The sequence below is a fragment of the Salvelinus fontinalis genome, chromosome 11 (assembly GCF_029448725.1).
Source record: "Salvelinus fontinalis isolate EN_2023a chromosome 11, ASM2944872v1, whole genome shotgun sequence".
Lineage (NCBI taxonomy): Eukaryota > Metazoa > Chordata > Actinopteri > Salmoniformes > Salmonidae > Salvelinus > Salvelinus fontinalis.
The window spans coordinates 17,905,469-17,931,826 of NC_074675.1; the positions used below are offsets into that span (position 1 = coordinate 17,905,469).

The following is a 26,358-nucleotide window of genomic DNA, read 5'->3' on the forward strand; positions in this document are numbered from 1 at the left end:
CCCATGCGAATCTGTAGTTCTCTGCAGGATAAGATAGCTAGTTTTGTCAAGGAGTCGAGTTCGAGGTAAGCAACGATCAAAACGCCATATTATTATCGCTGAAGTGGTAGCTTCTAGGAAGGAGAATTGTAAATTGTGCCCAAGAGCTAGCCAGTTAACTTGATAACTGATTTGACATTGTTCAGTGACCGGTTGTTAGCAAGCTAGTGTACGTTGGCTAGAACGGCGGGAGTTAAAGCGCCACTTTCAAAAAGAGTAGTAAGAGTGGCACTAGTTGACTCTAAATTACTGGCTAACTACTGATGACAGCTTGGAGATCTGTGTCCTTGCTATTTGTTTTTGTGCGACAGTGATCAGCCAAACACAGTTGTTATGCTATCAAGTACTGTAGCTAGTTAACGTCGTATGGTCCAGGCAAGACAGTCAGCTGAACTGTTTAGTGTGCAGTGATGGGACTGTTTGTCTTTGCTGGGCTGGATTGCCCTGCCTGTATTTGTTGCATCTGAGTCTGACATTGTCTTTTGTTCTTTGAGTAGCTAGCTACATTTATCCGGGGTGGGTGGGGTGCTTGAGATGAGGCCAAGATGTTCGAGTGCAGTGTTTGCAATCAAGCATAATCATCCCTCCCTTGACCACGCGTATCCACAACAGAAAGTGGAGAAATCACTTGAGACCGAGGCTGTGTAGTTACCTGAGCGGTTGTCATTTGCACAAATAGCTGGGGAATTTAGGGCTACCATGGTAACGACTGCAATTTTCCCCAAACCACTCATCACACCATCCTTACAACATCAGTCTTTACCATGTCTGACCTGCAAACAGAGGAGAGCACAGCACGTCTCTTCCCTTTGAAGTTGGTTCTGTCTTATGATTAATTTTGTTGAGCTAAAGCCTTTGTGTAGAGCTGAAGAAGTGGATCTTGCTTTGATGTCAATCTTTCTTACTAATTGGATGATGTATTTGAAAATGGATGGAGAGGAACAACCCACAGATCTCGCTTTTCCTAACCTCATTCTCTCGTCCTCCCTCTATATCCATCCAGTAGAGGCGAGATGAACCCCTCTGCCCTTGCTCAGTCTGGCCCCCTGCTCCCAAGCCTGGACCCTGGGGGGACGGTGAAGCTGGGGGGGTCCGACATGGAGCTGCAGAAGATGCTGATCGATGAGCGGATGAGATGTGAGAACCACAAGACCAACTACCGGACTCTCAAGGCTGAACATACCAGGTAACAGCCCAGGAGAAGTGTGAGTGTGTAATACCATAATACTGATTGTTTGTGTGTGTGTGTGTGTGTGTGTGTGTTGTGTTCACGCTTGTATATATCTCCTTCACCGTGGTGTCTGTCCCAGGCTGCAGGATGAGTTTACCCGGGGGCAGGGAGAGCTGAAGCGTCTCCTCAGTGACAAACAAACCGCCCAGGAGAAACTGCAGCTGCTGCTGGCTGAACTCAGAGGAGAGATGCTGGACAAGACCAGGGAGCTGGAGGAGCTACGACTACAGGTACTGGAGCTAGTCCATAGAAAACACACCTACTGACCTATGACTACTGTAGTGTCCCCTTTGTGTATGGCAGAGGTTTCTGTCTCTGTGCCAGTGTGTACAGCAGTCGGTTTGTTTTGTAAGGTGCTGACCCCCCAGCGGTTGGAGCTGTTGAGGGCCCAGGTACAGCAGGAGATGGAGGGGCCTGTCAGAGAGCGCTTCAACAAACTGGAGGAGGTGAGCCTCGCGCCCCAGAACACTTCTGTCTATTCTCTAATGCTATTTGCTGTTCTCTGCTCCTGACTGCTTTTAACCACCTCCGGCTGCCCCTGCTTCTGTATTTTTATACTTTGTACTACTTCTATCCAGCTTCGGCTGCTTTTGATAGCGTTGACACTTTAGTTCCACTGTGCTCTCCAACTGTCACAGTTGTAACCGCTATCTCCATAGCAACTGCTTGAGAACTAAGCGTTGAACGTTTTTGGAGGGCAGGGAACGGTGGGCCATCACACTTACACTGTCAGATTATTGAGAATGCAAATGGTACATCCATTCAAATTCAACTTTCTCTCTTTGTTTCTGTCTTTTTCTCCTCCTCGATTCTAACAAGCCCTCTTGTCTCTGTGTTCCTTGCAGGAGACTGAGAAGTACAGGTCTGAGTATAACAAGCTGCGGTACGACTACACCTTCCTGAAGTCTGAGTTTGACCACCAGAGAGAGGAGAGCGCTCGCATACTGGAGGAGAAGAAGATCCGCTTTGATGCTGAGGTGTGTGTGAGACATAACGTTTTTAATGTGAGGTCTGATACAGTATGTTTGTCTTTCCATATACACTACATGACCAAAAGTATGTGGACACCTGCTCGTCGAACATCTCATTCCAAAATCATGGGCATTAATATGGAGTTGGTCCCCCCCCCCTTGCTACTATAACAGCCTCCACTCTTCTGGAAAGGGGACTTTCTTCCATTCAGCCACGAGCATTAGTGAATTTGGGGCGATTAGGCCTGGCTCGCAGTCTGCGTTCCAATTCATCCCAAAGGTGTTAGATGTGGTTCAGGTCAGGACTCTGCAGGCCAGTCAAGTTCTTTCACACCGATCTCGACAAACCATTTTTTGTATGGATCTCGCTTTTTGCACGGGGGTATTGTCATTCTGAAACAGGAAAGGGCCTTCCCCAAACTGTTGCCACAAATTTGGAAGCACAGAATCGTCTAGAATTGTATGCTGTAGCGCTAAGATTTCCTTAATTGGAACTAAGGGGCCTAGCCCAAACCTTGAAAACCAGCCCCAGACCATTATTCCTTCTCCACCAAACGTTGACAGTTTGTACTATGTATTCGGGCAGGTAGCGTTCTCATGGCATCTGCCAAACCCAGATTAGTCCGTTGGACTGCCAGATAGTGAAGCGTGATTAATCACTCCAGAGAACGGGTTCCACCGTCCCAGAGTCCAATGGTGGCGAGCTTTACACCGCTCCAGTCGACACTTGGCATTGCGCATGGTGATTTTTAGGATTGTATGCGGCTGCTCGGCCATGGAAACCCATTTCATGAAGCTCCAGACGAACAGTTCTTGTGCTGATGATACTTCCAGAGGCAGTTTGATCTCTGTAGTGAGTGTTTCAACCGAGGACAGACATTTTTTTTTTTACATGCTTCAGTGGTACCGTTCTGTGAACTTGAGTGACCTACCACTTTGCGACTGAGCTGTTGTTCGTCCTAGACGTTTCCACTTCACAATAACAGCACTTAAGGTCGACCGGGGCGGCTCTAGCAGAGCAGAAATTTGACGAACTGACTTGTTGGAAAGGTGCCACGTTGAAAGTCACTGAGCTCTTCAGTAAGCCCAATTTTCTGCCAATATTTGTCTATGGAGATTGCATGGTTGTGTGCTCAATTTTTATACACCTGTCAGCAACTGGTGTGGCTGAAACAGCCGAATCCACTAATTTGAAGGGGTGTCTACATACTTTTGCGTGTATGTATAGACGTTGCTCTTCTGATTATGTTGTGTGTGTGTGTTCAGGTATCACGGCTGGAAAAAGACAGAGAGGAGCTGATGGCCCAGTATCAGGGCACAGACCCGTCTAGAGACGGTAAACGCGTTGAGTCTCTGCTGAGAGAGAAGGCCCAGCTCCACCTGCGTCTGAAGGGCCTGGAGGCTGAGGTGGCTGAGCTCCGGGCCCAGAGGGACAACTCTGGCCAGCAAGCCGAGAACGTTCAGCGCATCCAGGTCCGCCAGTTCGCAGAATCCCAGGCTGCAGCCAAGTCACTGGAGGTAAGAAACTGTGGTCTCTGTCTGTCAATCAATTTTTTTATTTGTTATTTTATCTGTTATTGTCACTATGAAACTTAAGCTAGATGATGAAATAAATCTGTTGATGGAGTAAGTCCTAACTTGGGTAGAATGACTTTACTGTGTGTGCTTGTTTTGATTTCTGGAATAATGAATAATTTGATTGTGTTTCAGGCAGAGAGGCAGTCACTGCGCCTGCAGTTGGAGCGTCTGGGGAGCGAGTTGCAGCTGAGTCATGAACAGAACACCCAGCTGACGGGTAGACTACACAAGGCTGAGAGAGAGGTCAACACTCTCATCAGCCAGGTAAGTACCTATGTGATCTTTAACCTCTAACCCCAGAGATCATCACCTGTGTTTCTCATAGCAGATGCTCTTATCCAGAGCGACTGTCAGTCCTCACCATAAACACTTATATCAATAGGTTGCTGTGTGCTCATGCCAGTTTCTCTGTTTCTCTCAGGTGGAGGGCATGAGGCACTCTCACAAGCTGGAGGTGGCCAATGTGAAGCTGGAGTGTGCCAGGTCTAGAGGGGAGATAGAGAGGGAGAAAGACACACTACAGGGCCAAATGGAAGGTAACTCGGCAAATAACCTCTTTGTGTGTTTTGATGATACATGTACTGTACATCACTCTCATTTTAGTCTGCAAACTTAACTCTTTCCTTCCTGTCTCTCTCCTCTCCTTTCATCTCCTTCAACTTTATCTTTCTCTCCCTCCCTTCCTTTCTTCTCTGGCTGTCTGTCAGGTATGCAGTCTGATGTGGAGGTGTTGAAGGGGACGGTGGAGCGACAGAAGGAGGTGCTGGCTGAGAGGGAGAGGGAACTCGTCCGGAGGGTGCAGGCTGCTCGCGAGGAGGAGTTCCACAAAACAGCCACCGTGCACGAGGAGAAGTTAGGATCTCTCTCACTCACTCACTCACTCACTCACTCACTCACACACACACACACACACACACACACACACACACTGTCTCAGATTACTTTGTTGAAATTGTATAAATCGATCGTGTGTATATAATGTGTGTGTCACAGGAGGTTGGTGTCACCTTAATTGGGGAGGGTGGGCTTGTGGTAATGGCTGGTGCGGAATTAGTGGAATGGTATAAAACACATGGTTTCCCTTCGTTTGATGCCATTCCATTTGCTCAATTCCAGCCATTTTATGACCCGTCCTCCCCTCAGCATCCTCCACTGGTGTGCGTGTGTATATAATGTGTGTGTGTGTTCAGGTTGGTGCTGGAGGATCGTCTGGCTGAGCTGGAGCAGCAGAGGGCGCTACAGGATGCTGCTGGCCACACCCAGAAAGAGGAGTGGGAGGAGCGTCTCCGTGGCGCCCAGCTGGGGGAGGAGGCTGCCCGTAAGGAATTGCAGATCCTCAGGTTAGTAAGAGGTGTGTTGCTTTACCCGTGCATAGTGTGCATTACTAATATATTTCACATAAGTGTGTGTGTTAATGACCCTGTGTGTGTTGCGTGTTTCAGGACTAAACTGCAGCAGCAGGGCTCTCAGCTGGAGGAACTGGAGAGACAGAAGACCGATATTGCTGATCTGAGACGGGTACTAAGCTGCCTGAGGCTCAGTGCCTGACTGACATTCAGTTTGTATTGCCCTTTCAACATTGATAGGGCATTTACATCAGCCAATGTTAATGTCCAAACAACATTGAGTTGACCACGTACCCGTCTCTCCCTCTCACAGCAGAACCAGGAGCTGGGGGTGCAGCTGGGGACGTTGTCCCACTCCGAGGCTGAGCTTTTGGAGTCCAACCAGCGTCTGAGGGACACCCTGGAGAGGGCCCGGGAGGACCTGAGGAGCGCCCGTTCACAAGCTGAGAAGACCCAACACGAAGCCGAGAGGTACACTGCATCACCTTTATACTGTGGTCTGTATACTGTATAGATATGCTGTCTATGAGGAGGGATGGAACAGTTAGAAATTATACTGTTGGAACCATCGAGTGGTTTCTATTCTAACCTTCCTCTTTCTCCCTCCCTCCTATTTCTTTGTTCTCTCCTCGTTCTCTGCAGATTGGTGGAGGAGCGTCGTGTGGAGTGGTTAGAGGAGAAACACAAACTGCAGGAGAGGGATGCAGAGCTGCAGGAGAAGTACGGCCAGGCCAAGGAGAAACTTCAGAGGGCCGCACTGGCACAGAAAAAGGTACCTGTCCCCCCCTCCTCTATCTTCCTTTCACCGCCATCTTTACCTCTCTTCCCTTCCTCCTTTGCTCCTCTGGCTTCTATTTCTGATGTGTCTCTCTCTGTCCCAGAGGAGAAACATGACAGAGAACAAGGAGAAGAGATACCAGGACAGGATCCAGCTACTGGAGGCTAAGATGGCAGAGCTGGAGCTACAGACCAGCTCAGCCAAGAAGTATGTGTATTTTCTTACTGTGTGTATGTTAATGACTGTGTGTGTTTTTAAGACTGGTATGTGTGTTCCTCCCCAGGCGTCCTTCCTACACCGAAGAGCATGCCCTCCTTAACAGACGACTGAAGGAACTGCAGCGACGACACAGCGAGTTCCGACGCCTCCTATTGGGCAACCAGGTGACCTCTGCTACAGGCCCCGCCCTCATGGCCTCCACCACCGGCACAGGACTTGGCCCTGTCCTCGTACCCGGGTCTGAGGGGCCTAGTCTTCATGTAAGTACACTGAAGCCGGGTACCTTCTCATATACCTCATCACTGGTGTTCACAGATCAGGTACAGTCGCCACAAAGAGTCTCAGAGTAGGAGTGCAGATCTAGTATCAGTTTTACTTTCAGATCATGATGAATAAGATTATGTGGACTGGGGTGGGGGGGTCTGGTCCTAGCTAGGTGAGAGCATCCTGGAATAGCTAGGTGAGAGCATCCTGTCAGGCTGTTTCCCCGCCTGGTACGGCAATCGCACCGTCCGCAAGGGTGGTGCAGTCAGCCCAACGCATCACTGGGGGCACACTGCCTGCCCTCCAGGACATCTACAGCACCCAGTGTCACAGGAAGGCCAAGAAGATCATGGACCAGAGCCACGGCCTGTTCACCCTTCTAACATCTAGGAGGTGGAGATGGTACAGGTTCTTCAAAGCTGGGACAGAGCGACTGAGCAACAGCTTCTATCTCCAGGGCATCAGACTGTTAAATAGCCATCACTAGCCGGCCTCCGCCCAGTACCCTGCCCTGATCCTCAGTCACTATTACTAGCCGTCCCCTGCCCAGTACCCTGCCTTGAACCTCAGTCACTATTACTAGCCGTCCTCCGCCCAGTACCCTGCCCTGATCCTCAGTCACTATTACTAGCCGTCCCCTGCCCAGTACCCTGCCTTGAACCTCAGTCACTATTACTAGCCGTCCTCCGCCCAGTACCCTGCCCTGATCCTCAGTCACTATTACTAGCCGTCCTCCGCCCAGTACCCTGCCCTGATCCTCAGTCACTATTACTAGCCGTCCCCTGCCCAGTACCCTGCCCTGATCCTCAGTCACTATTACTAGCCGTCCCCTGCCCAGTACCCTGCCCTGATCCTCAGTCACTATTACTAGCCGTCCCCTGCCCAGTACCCTGCCCTGATCCTCAGTCACTATTACTAGCCGGCCCCTGCCCAGTACCCTGCCCTGATCCTCAGTCACTATTACTAGCCGTCCTCCGCCCAGTACCCTGCCCTGATCCTCAGTCACTATTACTAGCCGTCCCCTGCCCAGTACCCTGCCCTGATCCTCAGTCACTATTACTAGCCGTCCCCTGCCCAGTACCCTGCCCTGATCCTCAGTCACTATTACTAGCCGTCCCCTGCCCAGTACCCTGCCCTGATCCTCAGTCACTATTACTAGCCGTCCTCCGCCCAGTACCCTGCCCTGATCCTCAGTCACTATTACTAGCCGTCCTCCGCCCAGTACCCTGCCCTGATCCTCAGTCACTATTACTAGCCGTCCCCTGCCCAGTACCCTGCCCTGATTCTCAGTCACTATTACTAGCCGTCCTCCGCCCAGTACCCTGCCCTGATCCTCAGTCACTATTACTAGCCGTCCCCTGCCCAGTACCCTGCCCTGATCCTCAGTCACTATTACTAGCCGTCCCCTGCCCAGTACCCTGCCCTGATCCTCAGTCACTATTACTAGCCGTCCTCCGCCCAGTACCCTGCCCTGATCCTCAGTCACTATTACTAGCCGTCCCCTGCCCAGTACCCTGCCCTGATCCTCAGTCACTATTACTAGCCGTCCTCCGCCCAGTACCCTGCCCTGATCCTCAGTCACTATTACTAGCCGTCCCCTGCCCAGTACCCTGCCCTGATCCTCAGTCACTATTACTAGCCGGCTACCACCCGGTACTCTACCCTGCACCTTAAAGGCGCTGCATGGTCATTCCGACGTCTGCGTTGGCCGTGCAGCATTTTTCGTGATATGGCCTCTGCAGAAGTCAGGGCATTCATACTACTAATGCTTCGCTGCACAGAGCTGTTGTGAAGGAAGTTGTCAAGGAAGTGAGTTTGTGTTTATACAGGACCTCCCGCCCTCACCTATCGTCAACCAATCATGTCAATGCGGAGCTATACGGAGCCCTCAGCGTTACAACATTTGAGAGGCGCATGGCGATGTGCTATGGAGCTCAATCTGCCCACTGGGGGCTCCGCAATTTCGTCACACCATCCATACGGCGCCTCCGACCACATTTTCGGGTCAAGCATAAATTGGCTCTTGGTTAGCATAATCATTTAACACTGGCCACTTTAATGTTTCCATACTGTTTTACTCGCTTTTTTTATACATGGCTAATTTTTGTCTATTTTTCTGGATTATGTGTGTATTACTGCACAGTTAGAGCTAGAAACACAAGCATTTCGCTGAACCTGCGATAACATCTGTGTACGTGACCAACAAACTTTGATTTGATAGGTGTTAGCAACATGGTCACTCCTCCATCCCTTTCTGTCCCTCATCCTCTTTCTCCCCACCCCTCGCCCTCTTTCCCAGGAGGAGCAGCACCAGAGAGAGTTATCACTGCTGCGTCGGCGGCTGGAGGAGTTAGCCTGTACTCAGCAGCAGCAGATGGAGGAACTGGGGCCTCCCATGAACAGGAACAGGGGCTCTGGCCTGCACGACTCTCTCCCTGAACTCTGACCTCTCCTCTCTGACCCCTCCCGCCAGAGAGTGAGCATGACCTTCACCGTAGGATTTATTACTCCCTAAAAGTGATGTTTGGTAATATTCTAATTTAATCAGTGAGATCAATCAATCAATCAATTTTATTTTATATAGCCCTTCGTACATCAGATAATATCTCGAAGTGCTGTACAGAAACCCAGCCTAAAACCCCAAACAGCTAGAATGCAGGTGTAGAAGCAAGATCTCAAATATTTTGTGAAAAGCAGTTTGATTTTATTGGCACAAAAGAGAACTACATGGATTCAATGTTTACATTCCTTGGTGAGTAACGGTACTCTAGTCCTTCCACGCCTTGGCTGTTGATGCCTATGTAAATAATGATTTCAATGGCCAACCAATGACTTCCGCAGAGTTTTAATTGACTGTTGTGAGATTTGTATCAGATGTTTACACTAAGGCCATCACTCTGAAACTTTAAAAGCGTGATAGTGCCAAAGGCATTTGTGTTAAAAAAAGGTTGGTTTCACGGCTCTAAAGAGCTGTGACTTGCACAACATTTATAAAAAATAAAATTGTAATGTTATTTCAAGATGTATGTGTTTTTGTATTTGCAATTCATACAAATAAATGTTTATGCTTTACTGAGGTTGTGTACATATTTGTTGTTGTTGTGAGCTTTACTTGTGTGAACCATTAACACTAGAGCTGCTGAACTCTTCTTTCGTCTTTCAGGCGAGGAAACAAAGTCCCAGCTTCAGAATACGAGTATATTCCCTGCTTCTGGGTAAATGTCTGGCTAGAATGTAACCTGCTAATTCCTGCCATCATTTGGTTCATCCCAGTAATCTGAAAAGCCTTTTTTTCTTTTCTTTTCTTGAATTGTAAATCCCTATGTAGTCTCCTGACATATTCCATCTTTGAATCACAAAGCGGGGTGGGCATCGGTACTTCGAGCAGCTTTCTGGCCTTCAGCATGTCGAAGGGGAGGGAGTGAGCTCAGTTCCAGGAACAGCTCTTGAGGCTGTCAAACAGGCTCTTCACATGCTGCAGTTGCTCCTTCAACTCCACGGGGGCGCCGTTCTGATCCAGCTTCAGTTTAATCTGCCAGGGAAACACCACACACACCCAATTGTTTTCACAAGTGGGCAAAAAAAAAAGGCCAGCTTGTGTTCATAAATTTAAGACCTCAGCCAGTAGCAATATGCCACAATGGGGGATTATCATTCCACACAATCTAGGCAAATTTAAACTAAATATTTGGCATAGGTATGGCCAGCTGCCATTGTGGTGCTCAAACCAGTCCATAGATCATTACAAAATGAAGAACTGAAAACAGCCTGACCCCCACCCCACAGAGAAGTGGTATAGGCTGTGTTATATCCTCTGCCTTGCCAAGGCAGTTATTTCTCATTTCCCAAGACCTAGGCTTTGTGCCAGTCAGCTTTACAGTTACACAGTGATCGTGTCATGTTGGCCTGAACAACATCTTTTTCAAGATGTTTAGTCCTGGTTGAAGTGATTAGACAGTGCATGGGAAGTGTGAAGGTTGAGGGGAAAATCATGAATGCCAATTAAGGGGAGACTACTAAAGGTGGGAGTGAAAAAGACAGTTTACCTCATCAAAGTACAGCTGCACGTATTTGTAGAGTTCACGGAGGGCAGCAGATTCATTGAATTCGTTTTCATGTTTCTAAAGAAACAAATATAAATTTCATGTCTTTAAAGCACAATCTCAAAATTAATTATTTATTAGAAAACTGAACCACTAGATGGGAGGTACCTTTGACTCCTTATGCAGGAACTCCTTGAACTCAGAGCTGCTGATTGGTGGCTGGTCCCTGACCTGCTTGTAGTAAGCCCTTACTTCCTGCTTGTACTGGGAGATATCTTTGGCATAGAGCAGCTTATTGGTTGGGTCATGCTGGAACAGAGAGAGGGTAGAAGAGTCATGTCAAATCTAGGTGATAGGTGTGCTTACATTTGAGCTTCTAGCATTGTCAATGCCAGGTATTCTAAGAGGCCTGCAAGTTATGGGACCAAGTCTGTGGCTTGCATTTTGTTTTACATCAATGGGCTCAATTCAAGGTAGAGCTGTCAAATCCATAAGCAGCTACTGGCATTATACCCATCGCTGCTAGTGCTGAGCGTTTAACTGACATTTGTTCTTTTTAATTTTTTAAAAACTACTAATGGATTGACGTCGGTTAAGTTAATTTGAGTTCAATTTCGTTCGTTTCTTCTGTGAGCTCAATGCGCAGTTTCTCTAGCAATAAATCAGATCAAGCCTGAACTGTGCGATGTAGTAGGGAGTTGTAGTTTCCAACAAGCCAATATTCTACATAATGCAAAAAAACCATGGGAATTAACTACAATGACCATAATCCATTGTGCTTCTACTTGGCCTGTCTGTGTAGGGCAAACACAGAAAGGGAGAGAAGAGACAAGCAATGTTGCCTCAAATTCTTTGGGTCACTTAAATTTTAGGTCTTGTGAGTGGAAACTTGAAAGTTGTGACAATTATTTGCAACTTCCGATGCACATTTTTCTGTGAACACTGAGGCTGTATCCTTACAGTTTGACAATAGCCAATAGGCTACTTGAGCATAATGTAGGCCTACCAACAAAGCCAATGGAGCAAATCCCGTAACATTTTCGCACGGAAATTGCTTTTGATTTCTATGATATAGCCTACAGTATCCTAATATGTGGTGTTCAATGCAGGCCTACATTGCATGAGATTTTTAAAAACATTATTTTACATTATGAAGGGCTTGATATTAATTATTTTTTACTTGGTCTGTAACACTATGGGCCAAATAGGTGACTGTAAATTGTATTGTGTTGTATGTTGCAAGAAACATCTTTGCAAAATAAAATGTATTATTACCATACAGAGCATTAGAATGTAGGCTGCCCCTCTGACTATTGGCTTATTTGCATATTCAAGCCTGTCTCAAAATACAACACTGCCCCTTTAATTAAGACAAGCTTTTTACCTGACTTGCTTTTCAAAGATGGCTTGAAATGTAGACCACAAGTTTTGTGCTCTTGTAGGATTCAGTACTCCCCATTGCTGACCTATACTTATCTATAACTAGGGTAATAACTCGCAAACTAGCAAAGAATATCAACAAATGTTCACATGAGCGGCTCTGAACTGATCTGAAAAGCACCTTCATTCACTAGCAGGTGATTGAAAGACCCCTAGTGGGCTACCCACCAATAGAATTCTACTCCATTGCTCTGCCTATAACAAAATCACAGCCTCAAATCTTGCAAAGTTAGATTTTGTTTCGTTGCATTGAAAAGGGGCTGATATAATGTTGATTCAATCACAGAAAAACATTGCTCTATATAGTGCAAACTAATGGGGTGAACTCAGTGAAGTGCAGTCTCTTGCGTCTCTGCTCAGTCTTCTGTTTGGCAGGCCTGGAGGAGGTGCGGGCCTAGCTTGTGCAATTTAGAGGGAACATTAGAGACAAGACGCTTGAGGTATCTCTACCTGAAAATACATGATCTAAGTGATTGATAGTTGGTATTCAGCAGTCATAAAAGTATGCCTTATTTACTTTGAAGAACTACTAAAATAGTGATTTTGTCAGACCGCATAGACAGCAACTCTATAGAGATGAGATGATGACTTCAAATTAAATAAAGTCATCAAATGTATTAAACAACTGAAATATTGTGAATAAATGATGGTTAATAAGTGATAAGCAGTAAGGGGCAGTCACTGCCATCATGGGACTTATATTAATCGTTTTATTCTGTGTGACAGCGTTCAACCCGCATAGTGCACTTCATGTTTAAAAAATATATTTGAAATCATAAACTGATAATCGAATCGAAGCTACCTCGAAAGCACTCATCGCTAAGACTCACTGACCAGCAGAGTCTTCAGTAGGCAACCATGCCCAGGAGCCGGCACCTAGGTTCAAACCTACACCCCTGTCCTTAGGGGGCAGGGTTCTTTCATCAGAGCCACAAACTCCTTAACATTTAATACGCTTCTCTTTGTATATTTGAGATTGACAGTTGCAGAAACATACAAGAATTTAGGCTTGAACCTACAACCACTTGGTTGCTAGGCAGGGATTTAACCATTGGACCACTGTCTCCTTGACATTCTTTACCCGGCTCTTTGTATATTTGACATTGAGAATTGTGTAAACATACACAAAAACACAAGAAATTAACTTTGAACCTAAAACATCTCAGGTCCAAAGCAGGAATTTAACTTCACTTTTTCTACTCTTCATATAAATGACATTGAGGCTTGTGGAAACGTACACAAACGCGCAAGAGAGGAGATTTGTACAACCAACCTTTGTGTGTTACATGGCTCCTAGTATATTTTACATTGAAAGTTGTGTGAACCACCAACTCTTTTTGCATATTTGATAGAGATTTGCAGAAACGTACACAAAAGCACAAGAGATGAGGTGTGTTTGTCATTATATTCTGTGATGTCTCGGTCCTGTCCCCACCTTGCCCAACTGTTTCTCAGCCAGGGAGAAGGAGTCCATGAAGGCCTGGGCAATGACAGACAGACAGCCGTCCAGAGGTGGAGTCTTCTCCATGTCGAACACAAACTGGGGGTTCTTCAGGATGTTCACCCAGAACCGCAGGGGCAGGCTGGGAAGGAGCAGGACACTGGGCCAGTCAAACATTCTATCACTATCCCAATACAGTGAGTAGTGGATTGAGTATGAGTGAGTAAATACAACACATTGATTGGACATGAGGAAGACATTAAGAAAGATGGATTCTACTATAAACATACTCAAACAGGTGTACCATCAGGGTCATATTCATTAGGCACCAAATGGAAGATAACACTGAAAAATGGAGGGACTACTTGAACTTAATGCTCATAAAAATAAAATGCTCATATTTGTTTTCCATTGAAAAATGTTTTGCTACAGTGTGACCTAATGAGTATTTTTATTTGTATTTTATTAAACCTTTCTTTAACTAGGCAAGTCAGTTTAGAACTAATTCTTATTTACAATGACGGCCTACCAAGAGGCAAAAGGCCTCCTGCGGGGACGAGGGCTGGGATTACAAATAAAAAATATAGGACAACACACACATCACGACAAGAGAGACAACACAAATCTACATATAGAAATACCTAAGACAACAACATAGCAAGGCAGCAACACAAGACAACACATCATGGTAGCAACAGGACAACATGGTAGCAACACAATATGGTAGAACCACAAAACATGGTACAAACATTATTGGGCAGAGACAACAGCACAAAGGGCAAGAAGGTAGAGACAACAATACATCACACAAAGCAGCCACAACTGTCAGTAAGAGTGTCCATGATTGAGTCTTTGAATAAAGAGATTGAGATAAAACTGTCCAGTTTGAGTGTTTGTTGCAGCTCGTTCTATAGAGTGCAGTGATGTGTCCTATAAAGGAGCATTGGTTGCAAATCTGATGGCCGAATGGTAGGGAACATCTAGCCGCTCAAGAGCACCCTCACCTGCCGATCTATAAATTATGTATCCGTAATCTAGCATGGATAGGATGGTCATCTGAATCAGGGTTAGTTTGGCAGCTGGGGTGAAAGAGGAGCGATTACAATAGAGGAAACCAAGTCTCGATTTAACTTTAGCCTGCAGCTTTGATATGTGCTGAGAGATGGACAGTGTACCGTCTAGCCATACTCCCAACTCTAAACCCTCAGAGGTAGTAATCACACCTGTGGGGAGAGGGGTATTCTTCTTACCAAACCACATGACCTTTGTTTCGGAGTTGTTAAGAACAAGGTTAAGGGTAGAGAAAGCTTGTCAGACACTAAGAAAGCTTTGTTGTAGAGCATTTAACACTAAATACAGGGAGGGGCCAGCTGAGTTTAAGACTGTATCATCTGCATATACATGGATGAGAGAGCTTCCTACTGCCTGAGCTATGTTGTTGATGTAAATTGAGAAGAGCGTGGGGCCTAGGATTGAGCCTTGGGGTACTCCCTTGGTGACAGGCAGTGGCTGAGACAGCAGATTTTCTGACTTACTCTGCACACTTTGAGAGAGAGGAAGTTAGCAAATCAGGCCAAAGACCCCTCAGAGACACCAATACTCATTAGTGGCCCACAAAAATGGAATGTTCTACCGTATCAAAAGCCTTGGCCAAGTCAATAAAAATAGCATCACAACATTGCTTAGAATCAAGGGCAATGGTGACATCATTGAGGACCTTTAAGGTTGCAGTGACACATCCATATGACCCAGATGAACACATACCTGTTGGTTTTCCAGATGTGTAGTACATCCGGGTCACTGATCCTCTTGCTCTCTCCCTGGGCGTCCAGGAAGTCAAAGAAGTACTTGATGGCAGGCGGGGTTTTGAGGTTAGGGGTTCCCCAGATCGTTCTGAACAGGTTTTCCACAAACGAATGCACAGCCACCTGAGAAAGGAGGAAGTGGAGGGCATATGGTCATATAAAATGTCCCTTACACTGAAAACGCACTGACAGCTCCAAGCAAGCCACTTTAGTACCTATCCATGTTTTTTTAAAGCAATGTTCATAAAGGACATGAGAAAAGGGAAGGGAACTGTTACCCAGTCACTATGTATGCTGGATCTCACATAACTGAAGAGTCTAGATTTCCATCTTTCAGTTAACCATTTATCAGAGCACAGTGGCAGGTTGAAAGGGGTTGGTTTGACAGGTCAGGATGTAAGTTAACAGTGAGTTCCTCTTGCCTTGGTGGACAGCAGCTTGGTGAGGTACACTTCCTTCAGTTTCAGCTTCTTCCTCTCGGGGTTCTTCTTTTGGTCCTGGTCAATGTCAGGGTCAATCTGGGGTCAAAGAGCACCATTAATCCATCATATCAAACGCAAATCAGTGACATGAAATTCAGAGGTCATGTTGGCACTTACCAGATGGAAGTACTTTGTGGAGTAGTTCTGATCATCTGTGACAAATACACAACAACAGGGCACCACGGATGACTAAATAGCAGACAATTGTACTAAATAGCTTCCTGGTTTCTGTTAGTGTTTTATATAAGCTGACACAGGTGTGTACTCTGTGTAGTGTACTCTAGGCACCCCCCCTCCCCACACACACACACACACACACACACACACACACACACACACACACACACACACACACACACACACACACACACACACACACACACACACACACACACACACACACACACACACACACACACACACACACACACACACCACACACACACACACACACAACCATTAATTTCCTGTTTAATACAGTGTGAGGGGAAGTGTACAAGATCCACATCTCTAGGAGCTATGGAGGCATGGTGTACTGTAGCATGGCAATCTCTTTTGACACCCTTACCTTTCAGGCTGCTCTGAGGACTCAGAGTGGGATGGGTCTTAGAGAGCACTTTGATGGACGCTCCATCCGGTACCTGTAGACACACACCGAGTTAGAAGGTCGATAGTTACCAGCTTCTCAACCAGCTGGTAGACCTAAAATACAGTGTTCTACAGTGAGACTAATCTATTTGTGGTCTGGTTTAGCCTTGTGACACAGGCAGCTCAGTCCTACCAGCCAGGCTGCCTTGAATGGAGCTAATACTGCTTGGTATTAGCCTTGAAAAGCAGGCTGCAGAATGAGAGCAGCAGAGCAGTACACTGTACTTAGTACTCTGATTCAATGTCAAGGATGTTCTGGTCGAGTGGGACCCTCTACTTATAAGACACCTGACAAAGTTGTGCATGTGGTTTGGTGACATTAAGAAACAATTTGACAACCCAATCCGTCTAGTTATTACAACTACTCAGGACTAGATTGAATCCGGATCGCGGAAGATCCGCGTTATAGCACGATTGAAATGGAAAGGTATTTTCCTATTGAGCCGATATATGCTGGGTTTACAGTGAATGCAGTCTCTGCAGACACGGGATCGTTGCCTTTAAATTCCATTCGCGCAGCTCTTCAGCGGTACTGATGGAATCCAGGCATTAGCCATTGAGTAATACTACAGCTGCCAGTGATTGGACTTTTTAATCTGCATTTAAAAAAAAAGTTTAGGCCTTCAACTACATGTAAAATATATATATATATTCTCTGTCCTAGATGGTGATTTGAGATATGGAGAGAAATATTGAACGTGAGATTAGGCTTATTTCCTGTATCAGGAATCTTGGTAGTGTTCTCTAACCTTGTAGTGCTTGAGTGTGTTGAGCATGGTCACTTCTCCTAGAACCTCTGAGCTGGCATCGACCTCCTTCAGTGGGACAAACCTTCCATCCTTCTCATACTCTGCAGAGTTCAAGAAACAGAGAGAGAGAGTGAAGTCATTCTAATGAACATTTGAAAGCCATTCCTTTACAAGAATGCATGATCGATCAAGATGTTTTCATTTGAGGTACACATGCTTTTAGAGTCATAATACTCGCTAGCACTCTTCCCTCTTGCATTCCCTCCTAATGTCTCGGACACATGAGGTACAGCAACTGACCGATGTGCATCTGTCGGAGAGGGGTGTTGTAGGAGAAGCCAAACTTGGTCTTGAAGGCCAGGAGGATCTTCTCCTTGACCTGCTCCACCGTGTCACAGTCCAGAGCACTGACCTCCAGAGGCTCACTGACCTCTCCGTCTGTTCCCACAGCAAACAGCACCTGTAGCCTCTGGGGTGGAGGGCGGGGTCAGACAGACACACATACATCATGATGTAGGCTACTTACATGAGGTTTGGGTTAGAAAATTAAACGTGAGATAAGATCTATTCATCAGTGTGACTAACCACTGAAGCTAACCTTCATTCCCACTATCTTTCTAGTTGGGTCTGGGAAACCACACAATTAGCTAAAGCTTTATAAAGCCACATGTCTGTGTATATCACTTGATGGACTTCATACAATAAAACCTATACACTACAGGGATAACATTTCTATGGTATAAGAAACCACTGAGCAACTGTCTCAGCAGGATTACCATATGGCTCAACCTATGCTTATAAAGACTAGAGTCTGGGTCCATTTTGTCTCTGATCCATTTACTTCTAGACTCGTTTCTTTAATTTAAAACGGTTAACCTTTCGCTTCTGAGAGACAAACTGAGAAATGTGCGAAAGCGGAGGCCATATCTACTAATAGCTTCCTAAAACAGCAATAGTTTCCCCTGTCAACATTGCATGTGAGGATCCCTTTCAACCCATCTACTTTTGCCCCAGCATACTGAGATATGTTTTCTAACAGACCAGCTCCTCTAACCACAACTTTTCTGATAACAATTAAAACATAAAGGAGGAACTGCCAACTACCTCTCTCGCCACGCCCTAGATCCAGGAAGGATGTGTTCGTGGCAGTGTGCTGTGTGTGTGTGTGTGTGTGTGTGTGTGTGTGTGTGTGTGTGTGTGTGTGTGTGTGGTAGTGTGCTGTGTATGTTTGTGTGGCAGTATTCCGTGTGTGTGTGTGTGTGTGTGTGTGTGTGTGTACCATTGGGCTGAAGTCCTGAGCCTGCCACAGTAACCAGTCTTCGTTAAGTGTGTAAAGAGCCTTTTCTGTGACTGAGTCCACTGGGCCTTTAGACATCTGCTGGGTCAGAGCACAAACCAGCAGGAAAAGGGGCTGGCCCACGCTCTCCTGTTGGGACACAACACAACACACACACAGCTCAGTTAAACACACACAAACCGGTATTCACATGTACAATTAAGTATGACTCATTAACATGCACTCATGTGAAAAGTTACAAAAACAGACACCCATTTACATAGTCACTCAAACACACGTGGAATTGTATGAGAGAAAAAAATAAGTACTGTGAGCTAACCATAATGACATGGAGGCTAATAAATACATACATTATGAATGAATAAGGCTTTGATAGAAGTAGCAAGAAAATAATAAATATAGACTGATATAGATAGACGGATGGACCCCGAGGAAGCCGTAGAGGCAAACGGACGTACCCCGAGGAAGCCGTAGAGGCAGACGGACGGACCCCGAGGAGGCCGTAGAGGCAAACGGACGGACCCCGAGGAAGCCGTAGAGGCAGATGGACGGACCACGAGGAGGCCGTAGAGGCAAACGGACGGACCCCGAAGAAGCCGTAGAGGCAAACGGACGGACCCCAAAGGAAACCGTAGAGGCAAACGGACGGACCACGAGGAGGCCGCAGAGGCAAACGGACGGACCCCGAGAAAGCCGTAGAGGCAGACGGACGGACCCCGAGGAAGCCGTAGATGCAAACGGACGGACCCCGAGGAAGCCGTAGAGGCAGACGGACGGACCCCGAGGAAGCCGTAGAGGCAGACGGACGGACCCCGAGGAAGCCGTAGAGGCAGACGGACGGACCCCGAGGAAGCCGTAGAGACAAACGGACGGACCCCGAGGAAGCCGTAGAGGCAAACGGACGGACCCCGAGGAAGCCGTAGAGGCAGACGGACGGACCCCGAGGAGGCCGTAGAGGCAAACGGACGGACCCCGAGGAAGCCGTAGAGGCAAACGGACGGACCCCAAGGAAGCCGTAGATGCAAACGGACGGACCCCGAGGAAGCCGTAGAGGCAGACGGACGGACCCCGAGGAAGCCGTAGAGGCAGACAGAGGGACCCCGAGGAAGCCGTAGAGGCAGACGGACTGACCCCGAGGAAGCCGTAGAGGCAGACGGACTGACCCCGAGGAAGCCATAGAGGCAGACGGACTGACCCCGAGGAAGCCGTAGAGGCAGACGGACTGACCCCGAGGAAGCCGTAGAGGCAGACGGACTGACCCCGAGGAAGCCGTAGAGGCAGACGGACTGACCCCGAGGAAGCCGTAGAGGCAGACGGACTGACCCCGAGGAAGCCGTAGAGGCAGACGGACTGACCCCGAGGAAGCCGTAGAGGCAGACGGACTGACCCCGAGGAAGCCGTAGAGACAGACGGATTGACCCCGAGGAAGCCGTAGAGACAGACGGACTGACCCCGAGGAAGCCGTAGAGACAGACGGACTGACCCTGAGGAAGCCGTAGAGACAGATGGACATCCAGTTGGTGAGCAGCTTCTCTACGATGGACTCGGTGCGTCGCAGCATGAGTTTGGGCTGGGAGTTACCGGGCTGCTCCATCAGAGCCCTGAGTAGTTCCTCCATCACCTGGGTCAGGTAGGGCAGGTCACCGTGGAGGGACACGGTCAGCAGGGAGGCCACCGCACACCTTGTAGGACACAACATACATCAGACTTATGACATCTCTATTACCTGCTATACACACCAACCTGCTCATCCATAATGACTTAAATGACACCTAAACCATTTCTACTGTACTATATACAGTACCTTAACCTTATCTATCGTATATCCTATACCCAAACCAGCTAAGTGACACTTGGCCTAAATTGTGTCCTGTCCTGTCCTCACTGACTCACTTCTCCTTGACGTTGAAGTTCTTCTGCTCCTCCAGAGCCTGGACGAAGGAGGTGAGGAACACCTGATCCCGGATCAGTCTGGACAGAGCCTGACAGCTCTTGTCTGGCTGCACCTTCACCACGTCCTGACCACAGGACAGATGTTAGCTACTTATGGAAATCTATTACATCCTCTGTTTCCCTTCCAGTCATTGATCAATTCATGTTATGGCAATCAGACGAGCAGATTTCACATACGGTTCAAATCAAATCTCACCTGGCCAATGTCTTTGATACAGGAGGTCATCACAGGTCCACCCTAATAGAAACAATAGGACAAACTATGAACATTAAAACACAACCTATCTGTACATTTAATACAACATGTCTTATTTTAAAGCAGACTGTATTAGGTATACTGCATTGACTCTGTTCTGTGTTCTGCTCCTACGTACGTCAGGGAAGAAGATCCTGGAAGCAAAGTGCTTGTAGTCCAAGAAAGGGATGGCTCCAACGTTCTCAATTAAATCACACTTTTCCGTCTGCATATCCACAAATCCTAGAGAACAGAAGGGTAAGTAAAGGTGTTAATTTGTGCTGTAACTGTACCGTATGAACCCTATGTATGAATTGCATGTGGGTAGTAGTCATGGGCCTTTACTCTGTTAAATCCATTTTATGAGGCCAATTTGGTGCATCAGTGCGTATGAGTGTGTGTGTGCATGTCTGCGTGCGATTTAAGAATATAAATCAAAGTCGGGGTTGTCCACGACGACTGACCTTGTCTTATGTCATTTCTGATGTCACGCTCCAGCAGTTCCAGCTGCTTGTTCATTTGTGCCGCCATTTTCCTCTGTTTACTGTAGGAATACCACACCGCACCTGGTCAGGACAGGACAAGAGCTTTACCTAAACCTATTCAACCAAACCAGGTCAGACCTAATTTCAGAACCCAGAACCAAATCTTGTGTGCCAGCTATTTGATTGGACATTTACAGTCTGTCATGAGATACCAAGTCAAAACAAAGTTGATGAAGGTGAATACTTACCCACAATGACCAACATGATGGGTATAAGCACAAGGATGATTAGCAGTGAAGGTGCAGCTTGTTTTGGTAAAAGTTTTTTGGTGAAGTTACCAACTCTTATCTGAAAAACAAACACATCATAATGCATGTTGACTGTAAAAGACTATTTCCAAGGACAGTTCTGATTCGGAGTATCCAAGAGCAACTAACAACATTTTTGGGATTTATCTGAATAAGAGGTTTACCCTCAGTGAATGGATGTTTAAGTTGGGAGTGTTCTTTATCTCACAGATGACAGAGTCAGTCTCGTTGCTTGTCTCGATGGTGTCCATGACACACTCTATATCCTGGTTCTCCTCCTGAACACCAAACACTAAGATCTCTTCTGTGGTGATGTTCAACTTGTCAGCCCTTTTCTGAAATAAAAAATAGAAATGGAATGTGAGTGTATGAATGAATTAGAAAGAGAGAGTGTGCTACCAAAGTACAGTGGGGCAAAAAAGTATTTAGTCAGCCACCAATTGTGCAAGTTCTCCCACTTAAAAAGAGGAGAGAGGCCTGTAATTTTCATCATAGGTACACTTCAACTATAGGTACACTTCAAAAAATCCAGAAAATCACATTGTAGGATTTTTAATGAATTTATTTGCAAATTATGGTGGAAAATAAGTATTTGGTCAATAACAAAAGTTTCTCAATACTTTGTTATATACCCTTTGTTGGCAATGACAGAGGTCAAACGTTTTCTGTAAGTCTTCACAAGGTTTTCACACACTGCTGCTGGTATTTTGGCCCATTCCTCCATGCAGATCTCCTCTAGAGCAGTGATGTTTTGGGGCTGTTGCTGGGCAACACGGACTTTCAACTTCCTCCAAAGATTTTCTATGGGGTTGAGATCTGGAGACTGGCTAGGCCACTCCAGGACCTTGAAATGCTTCTTACGAAGCCACTCCTTCGTTGCCCGGGCGGTGTGTTTGGGATCATTGTCATGCTGAAAGACCCAGCCACGTTTCATCTTCAATGACCTTGCTGATGGAAGGAGGTTTTCACTCAAAATCTCACGATACATGGCCCCATTCATTCTTCCCTTTACACGGATCAGTCTTCCTGGTCCCTTTGCAGAAAAACAGCCCCAAAGCATGATGATTCCACCCCCATGCTTCACAGTAGGTATGGTGTTCTTTGGATGCAACTCAGCATTCTTTGTCCTCCAAACACGACGAGTTGAGTTTTTACCAAAAAGTTATATTTTGGTTTCATCTGACCATATGACATTCTCCCAATCTTCTTCTGGATCATCCAAATGCTCTCTAGCAAACTTCAGACGGGCCTGGACATGTACTAGCTTAAGCAGGGGGACACATCTGGCACTGCAGGATTTGAGTCCCTGGCGGCGTAGTGTGTTACTGATGGTAGGCTTTGTTACTTTGGTCCCAGCTCTCTGCAGGTCATTCACTAGGTCCCCCCGTGTGGTTCTGGGATTTTTGCTCACCGTTCTTGTGATCATTTTGACCCCATGGGGTGAGATCTTGCATGGAGCCTCAGATCGAGGGAGATTTATCAGTGGTCTTGTATGTCTTCCATTTCCTAATAATTGCTCCCACAGTTGATTTCTTCAAACCAAGCTGCTTACCTATTGCAGATTCAGTCTTCCCAGCCTGGTGCAGGTCTACAATTTTGTTTCTGGTGTCCATTGACAGCTCTTTGGTCTTGGCCAATGTGGAGTTTGTATTGTGACTGTTTGAGGTTGTGGACAGGTGTCTTTTATACTGATAACAAGTTCAAACAGGTGCCATTAATACAGGTAACGAACGGAGGACAGAGGAGCCTCTTAAAGAAGAAGTTACAGGTCTGTGAGAGACAGAAATCTTGCTTGTTTGTAGGAGACCAAATACTTATTTTCCACCATAATTTGCAAATAAATTCATTAAATACAATGTGATTTTTTGGATATTTTTTTCTCATTTTGTCTGTCATAGTTGAAGTGTACCTATGATGAAAATTACAGGCCTCTCTCATCTTTTTAAGTGGGAGAACTTTCACAATTGGTGGCTGACTAAATACTTTTTTGCCCCACTGTACATATGTGTGTGTATCCGTGGCTCCAAGTATGTGCATGTGTGTATACCTCAATGGTGACACGCAGGTCATTTCCTGTCTTGATTGCGGTGTAGCTGGTGAATTCTGGGTCGGGATGGTAGGTGAGCTGTGATGGGCAGGCCAGTGTCTGATTGGCCACTCTCAGAGACACAGTGGAGGTGACTGCCTGGTTAATGTGTTCAAAGAGAGGTGTGTGGTACCACAGAGTCTAAAAACACCAACAACATGAATTAGAATACCTCAGATATTGAGGCCCCCATGACTGAGTTCTGTGTTGTGTGAAGGTGAACGTTTGGTGAGGTGTGGCAGTATGCATGTTGAGGTTACTGGGTTACTGACTGGTTACGTGAGAGTGGGTGAAGACTTGACGCTTAGTCAAGAAATCAATTAAATTCGTCTGTTAAGACGCCTACCTCAGAGCTGTAGTTGGTATGGATGGTCTGAGGGGCGTGGTCATGAACAACCCCCTCCACAAACTCCAGATGGACACCTTGGACCTTGATCTTCCTCTTCCCACTGCAGGACACATACGAAATCAACCAATCAGAGGAGGGTTGTTGGTCACACCTAGAGTGCTGATGGGAATTGTAGTCATGTACCATCAGCATTATTTAAATAAGCCAGAGAAAGAAAAAACAATTGTAACACAAAACAAAGCATTTCACAGAATAAATTAAGTAAAACTAGCTAACCAAGCATGAAGAATCTGCTTTAGAGAGCTACCAAAAGCAAAAAGGGAAGCCAGTGCTGAGCAGCTGAGAGAAAGAGGGAAATGAAACATCTATTAAAACACTGTTGTATGAAGCATCTTCTGGGAAGCGGCCCACTTTCTTTCCCCGTCAGACAACACCATGGCCAGTAGCCATTTGTGGAAACGAGTTACTGGCATGTTTCTTAACCACTGTATAGCTTGTGTGTGTATATATAACAATTCTGATCATATGTGCGTACCTAAGTGTGTGTGTTTGTGTGTTTTTACCTAGCCCAGGTAGTGCTTGGTATTAGCCCAGTGCAGGACGGTAAGGACCCATAGGTGACAGTGGCCTTGCCCAGACAGCGACCGTCTGGCAGCACGACACACACACTGACAGAACCTTTGTCTCCACCGGGGATGTGGAACGTCAGACTGGACCCAGTGTGGTTCCACACTGGAGACCTGACCAGGTGATACACACACTACACAGGTTAGATACACACTTTACCAAAAACACCGTGATAAGGCATTGGGTTTTCATGAATGAAGTGAGAACCAGTGAAAAAAACATCTAAATCATTGTTTAAAAGCATTGATTTAAATAATCCACGTTTTATTTATCTCAAAAAATGATGTTTGCGTCATTAGAAAACAAATCATATTCAACCGATTGTCCACTTTGACTCACTCCTTGAGACTGCAGTGCATGTGCCCTTGGATGCGAACCTTGGTCACATGATCCAGGTTCTCTCCATTCATCAAGGCATGGTTTCTCCCATGGAAGGACAGAACACTGGGCTCTATGGAAAAGATCACTGGCTCCTAACAAACACACACAGAGACAGACACAAAAAATATTTCTGATAAAGACAAGTGAAACTAAATACGTGTTTGTGGCCGCAGGCTTGCTCTTTAGTTTTGGTAAATAATGACGAGTGACAAAGTTAGAGGCATAAATTTCATACCCCCCAAAAATGCTAACCTCCCCTTTTATTGTAATGGTGAAAGGTTAGCATGTCTTGGGTGTATGATATTTGTGCATCTGTAACTTTCTCACTCATCATTATTCACGATTCATTCAGGACTATCAGTCATCATAGTACCATCCACATAAATGTAGAACCGTTTAGAGACATTCTATTCTTATTTACAATAAAAGTGACTCCAAAATTACACAATACATTATTTACCATTAATTTCAATTGGGCAAAAAAAATATCTGAAACTTAACCAAAACAAACAGCAAATATGGGACCAAAATACTAAACTTTTGACAACTTTAATACACATGTGAATTTGTCCCAATACTTTTGGTCCCCTAAAATGGTGGGACTATGTACAAAAAGTGCTGTAATTTCTAAATGGTTCACCCGATATGGATGAAAATACCCTCAAATTAAAGCTGACAGCCTGCACTTTAACTTCATAGTCATTGTATCATTTCAAATCCAAGTGCTGAGCCAAAACAACAAATGTGTCACTGTCCCAATACTTTTGGAGCTCACTGTATGTAATTATGATGGATGGTTTGAAATCTACTACTACTGCCCTGGGGCACAGTCATGTGATCCATGATCCCCACTGTAAGAGGTATGATGACTTGACTCAGAGACAAAGGCTCTATTCTCAAACATCTTCTTACTATATAGAACCTTTTTGATCCATCTGGTTGAGATAAAATCTCTATTTTACGAGTGATCTAAATGTAGGATGCGAATCTACAAAAGATGCCCAGATCTATGAATATTGCTCTGTCTAACTGAATATAGTATCTTGGCATTGGTAGACATCCATTTGTCTCTTCATTTTGTCCTCAATCTTAGCTTTCGAGAGCGAGAGTGTGAGAGAGAGAGGTTTGATAAGGCCAAATGAACTTTATGACACTTTAACAAACACCAAACCCTATAAGGAACAAACATTTCCTTCACCACCAAACACACACAGCTATATTCATCACATCTAATTCAAGTATCCACATTTCATTCAGACTGTGAGGAGCATGCTAATGTATGTATGTATGTATGTATGTATGTATGTATGTATGTATGTATGTATGTATGTATGTATGTATGTATGTATGTATGTACAGTAAGTAGCTTACAACACACATGTGAACACATCATTTGTTTTGGTAGTGTATGGGTTGTAGTGACCATATACAAGAAAGCTTTGTCCTTGTCACATAACAGATGTCCTAAGCTATTTGATAGGTACTTTGCATGAAATGACTGTGCCGGTAATGTCACCGTGAAAATCTCAGACCACTTCAAGTCCACTCTGTGTCACATGCAGACACACACGCACACTCGCGCACAAAAAAACCCACATACAAA

At 45.8% G+C, this 26,358-nt stretch overlaps 2 protein-coding genes across 7 annotated transcripts in view; one reads left to right on the top strand and one right to left on the bottom strand.

The window, feature by feature from the left end:
• On the top strand, window positions 1-9,503 carry cep83 (centrosomal protein 83). Of its 4 annotated transcripts, none has more exons than XM_055937795.1 (16): window positions 1-65; window positions 1,043-1,225; window positions 1,350-1,500; window positions 1,624-1,716; window positions 2,116-2,247; window positions 3,508-3,759; window positions 3,952-4,083; window positions 4,241-4,355; window positions 4,527-4,671; window positions 5,010-5,159; window positions 5,262-5,337; window positions 5,479-5,636; window positions 5,808-5,937; window positions 6,047-6,150; window positions 6,227-6,422; window positions 8,726-9,503. In XM_055937795.1, the coding sequence occupies exons 1-16, from the start codon at window positions 4-6 to the stop codon at window positions 8,870-8,872; spliced, it is 2,226 nt and encodes a 741-aa protein (XP_055793770.1). In that variant the 5' UTR covers window positions 1-3; the 3' UTR covers window positions 8,873-9,503. The 4 variants fall into 4 exon arrangements, with proteins under 4 accessions (XP_055793770.1, XP_055793773.1, XP_055793772.1 ...); XM_055937797.1 differs by having other exon boundaries at window positions 13-65; window positions 1,046-1,225; XM_055937796.1 differs by lacking the exon at window positions 1-65 and adding an exon at window positions 80-853.
• The window catches only part of LOC129865210 (plexin-C1-like), a 22,613-nt gene continuing 5,510 nt past the window's right edge, over window positions 9,256-26,358 (bottom strand). Inside the window, exons 9-30 of one of the 3 annotated variants that reach the window (XM_055937794.1) lie at window positions 24,714-24,847; window positions 24,311-24,487; window positions 23,745-23,847; window positions 23,360-23,539; window positions 21,477-21,647; window positions 21,253-21,352; window positions 20,984-21,085; window positions 20,659-20,762; window positions 20,481-20,522; window positions 20,225-20,331; window positions 19,815-20,013; window positions 18,314-18,460; window positions 17,335-17,503; window positions 17,035-17,135; window positions 16,206-16,278; window positions 15,755-15,789; window positions 15,578-15,673; window positions 15,115-15,278; window positions 13,345-13,492; window positions 10,638-10,778; window positions 10,473-10,547; window positions 9,256-9,958 (exon numbers count right to left, since the gene is read on the bottom strand). In XM_055937794.1, the coding sequence (XP_055793769.1) occupies window positions 9,854-9,958; window positions 10,473-10,547; window positions 10,638-10,778; window positions 13,345-13,492; window positions 15,115-15,278; window positions 15,578-15,673; window positions 15,755-15,789; window positions 16,206-16,278; window positions 17,035-17,135; window positions 17,335-17,503; window positions 18,314-18,460; window positions 19,815-20,013; window positions 20,225-20,331; window positions 20,481-20,522; window positions 20,659-20,762; window positions 20,984-21,085; window positions 21,253-21,352; window positions 21,477-21,647; window positions 23,360-23,539; window positions 23,745-23,847; window positions 24,311-24,487; window positions 24,714-24,847 (2,673 nt within the window). In that variant the 3' untranslated portion in view covers window positions 9,256-9,853. Of the gene's footprint in view, window positions 9,959-10,472; window positions 10,548-10,637; window positions 10,779-13,344; window positions 13,493-15,114; window positions 15,279-15,577; window positions 15,674-15,754; window positions 15,790-16,205; window positions 16,279-17,034; window positions 17,136-17,334; window positions 17,504-18,313; window positions 18,461-19,814; window positions 20,014-20,224; window positions 20,350-20,480; window positions 20,523-20,658; window positions 20,763-20,983; window positions 21,086-21,252; window positions 21,353-21,476; window positions 21,648-23,359; window positions 23,540-23,744; window positions 23,848-24,310; window positions 24,488-24,713; window positions 24,848-26,358 lie in introns of all 3 variants that reach the window. The other 2 variants (XM_055937793.1, XM_055937792.1) reach the window with 2 other exon arrangements.

Coding starts and splice junctions, on each gene's coding strand:
- cep83 (XM_055937795.1), top strand. CDS start 4: ATGCGAATCTGTAGTTCTCTGCAGGATAAGATAGCTAGTTTTGTCAAG. Junction 1,226..1,349: donor CTCAAGGCTGAACATACCAG/GTAACAGCCCAG, acceptor TGTCTGTCCCAG/GCTGCAGGATGAGTTTACCC. Junction 5,160..5,261: donor AAGGAATTGCAGATCCTCAG/GTTAGTAAGAGG, acceptor TGCGTGTTTCAG/GACTAAACTGCAGCAGCAGG.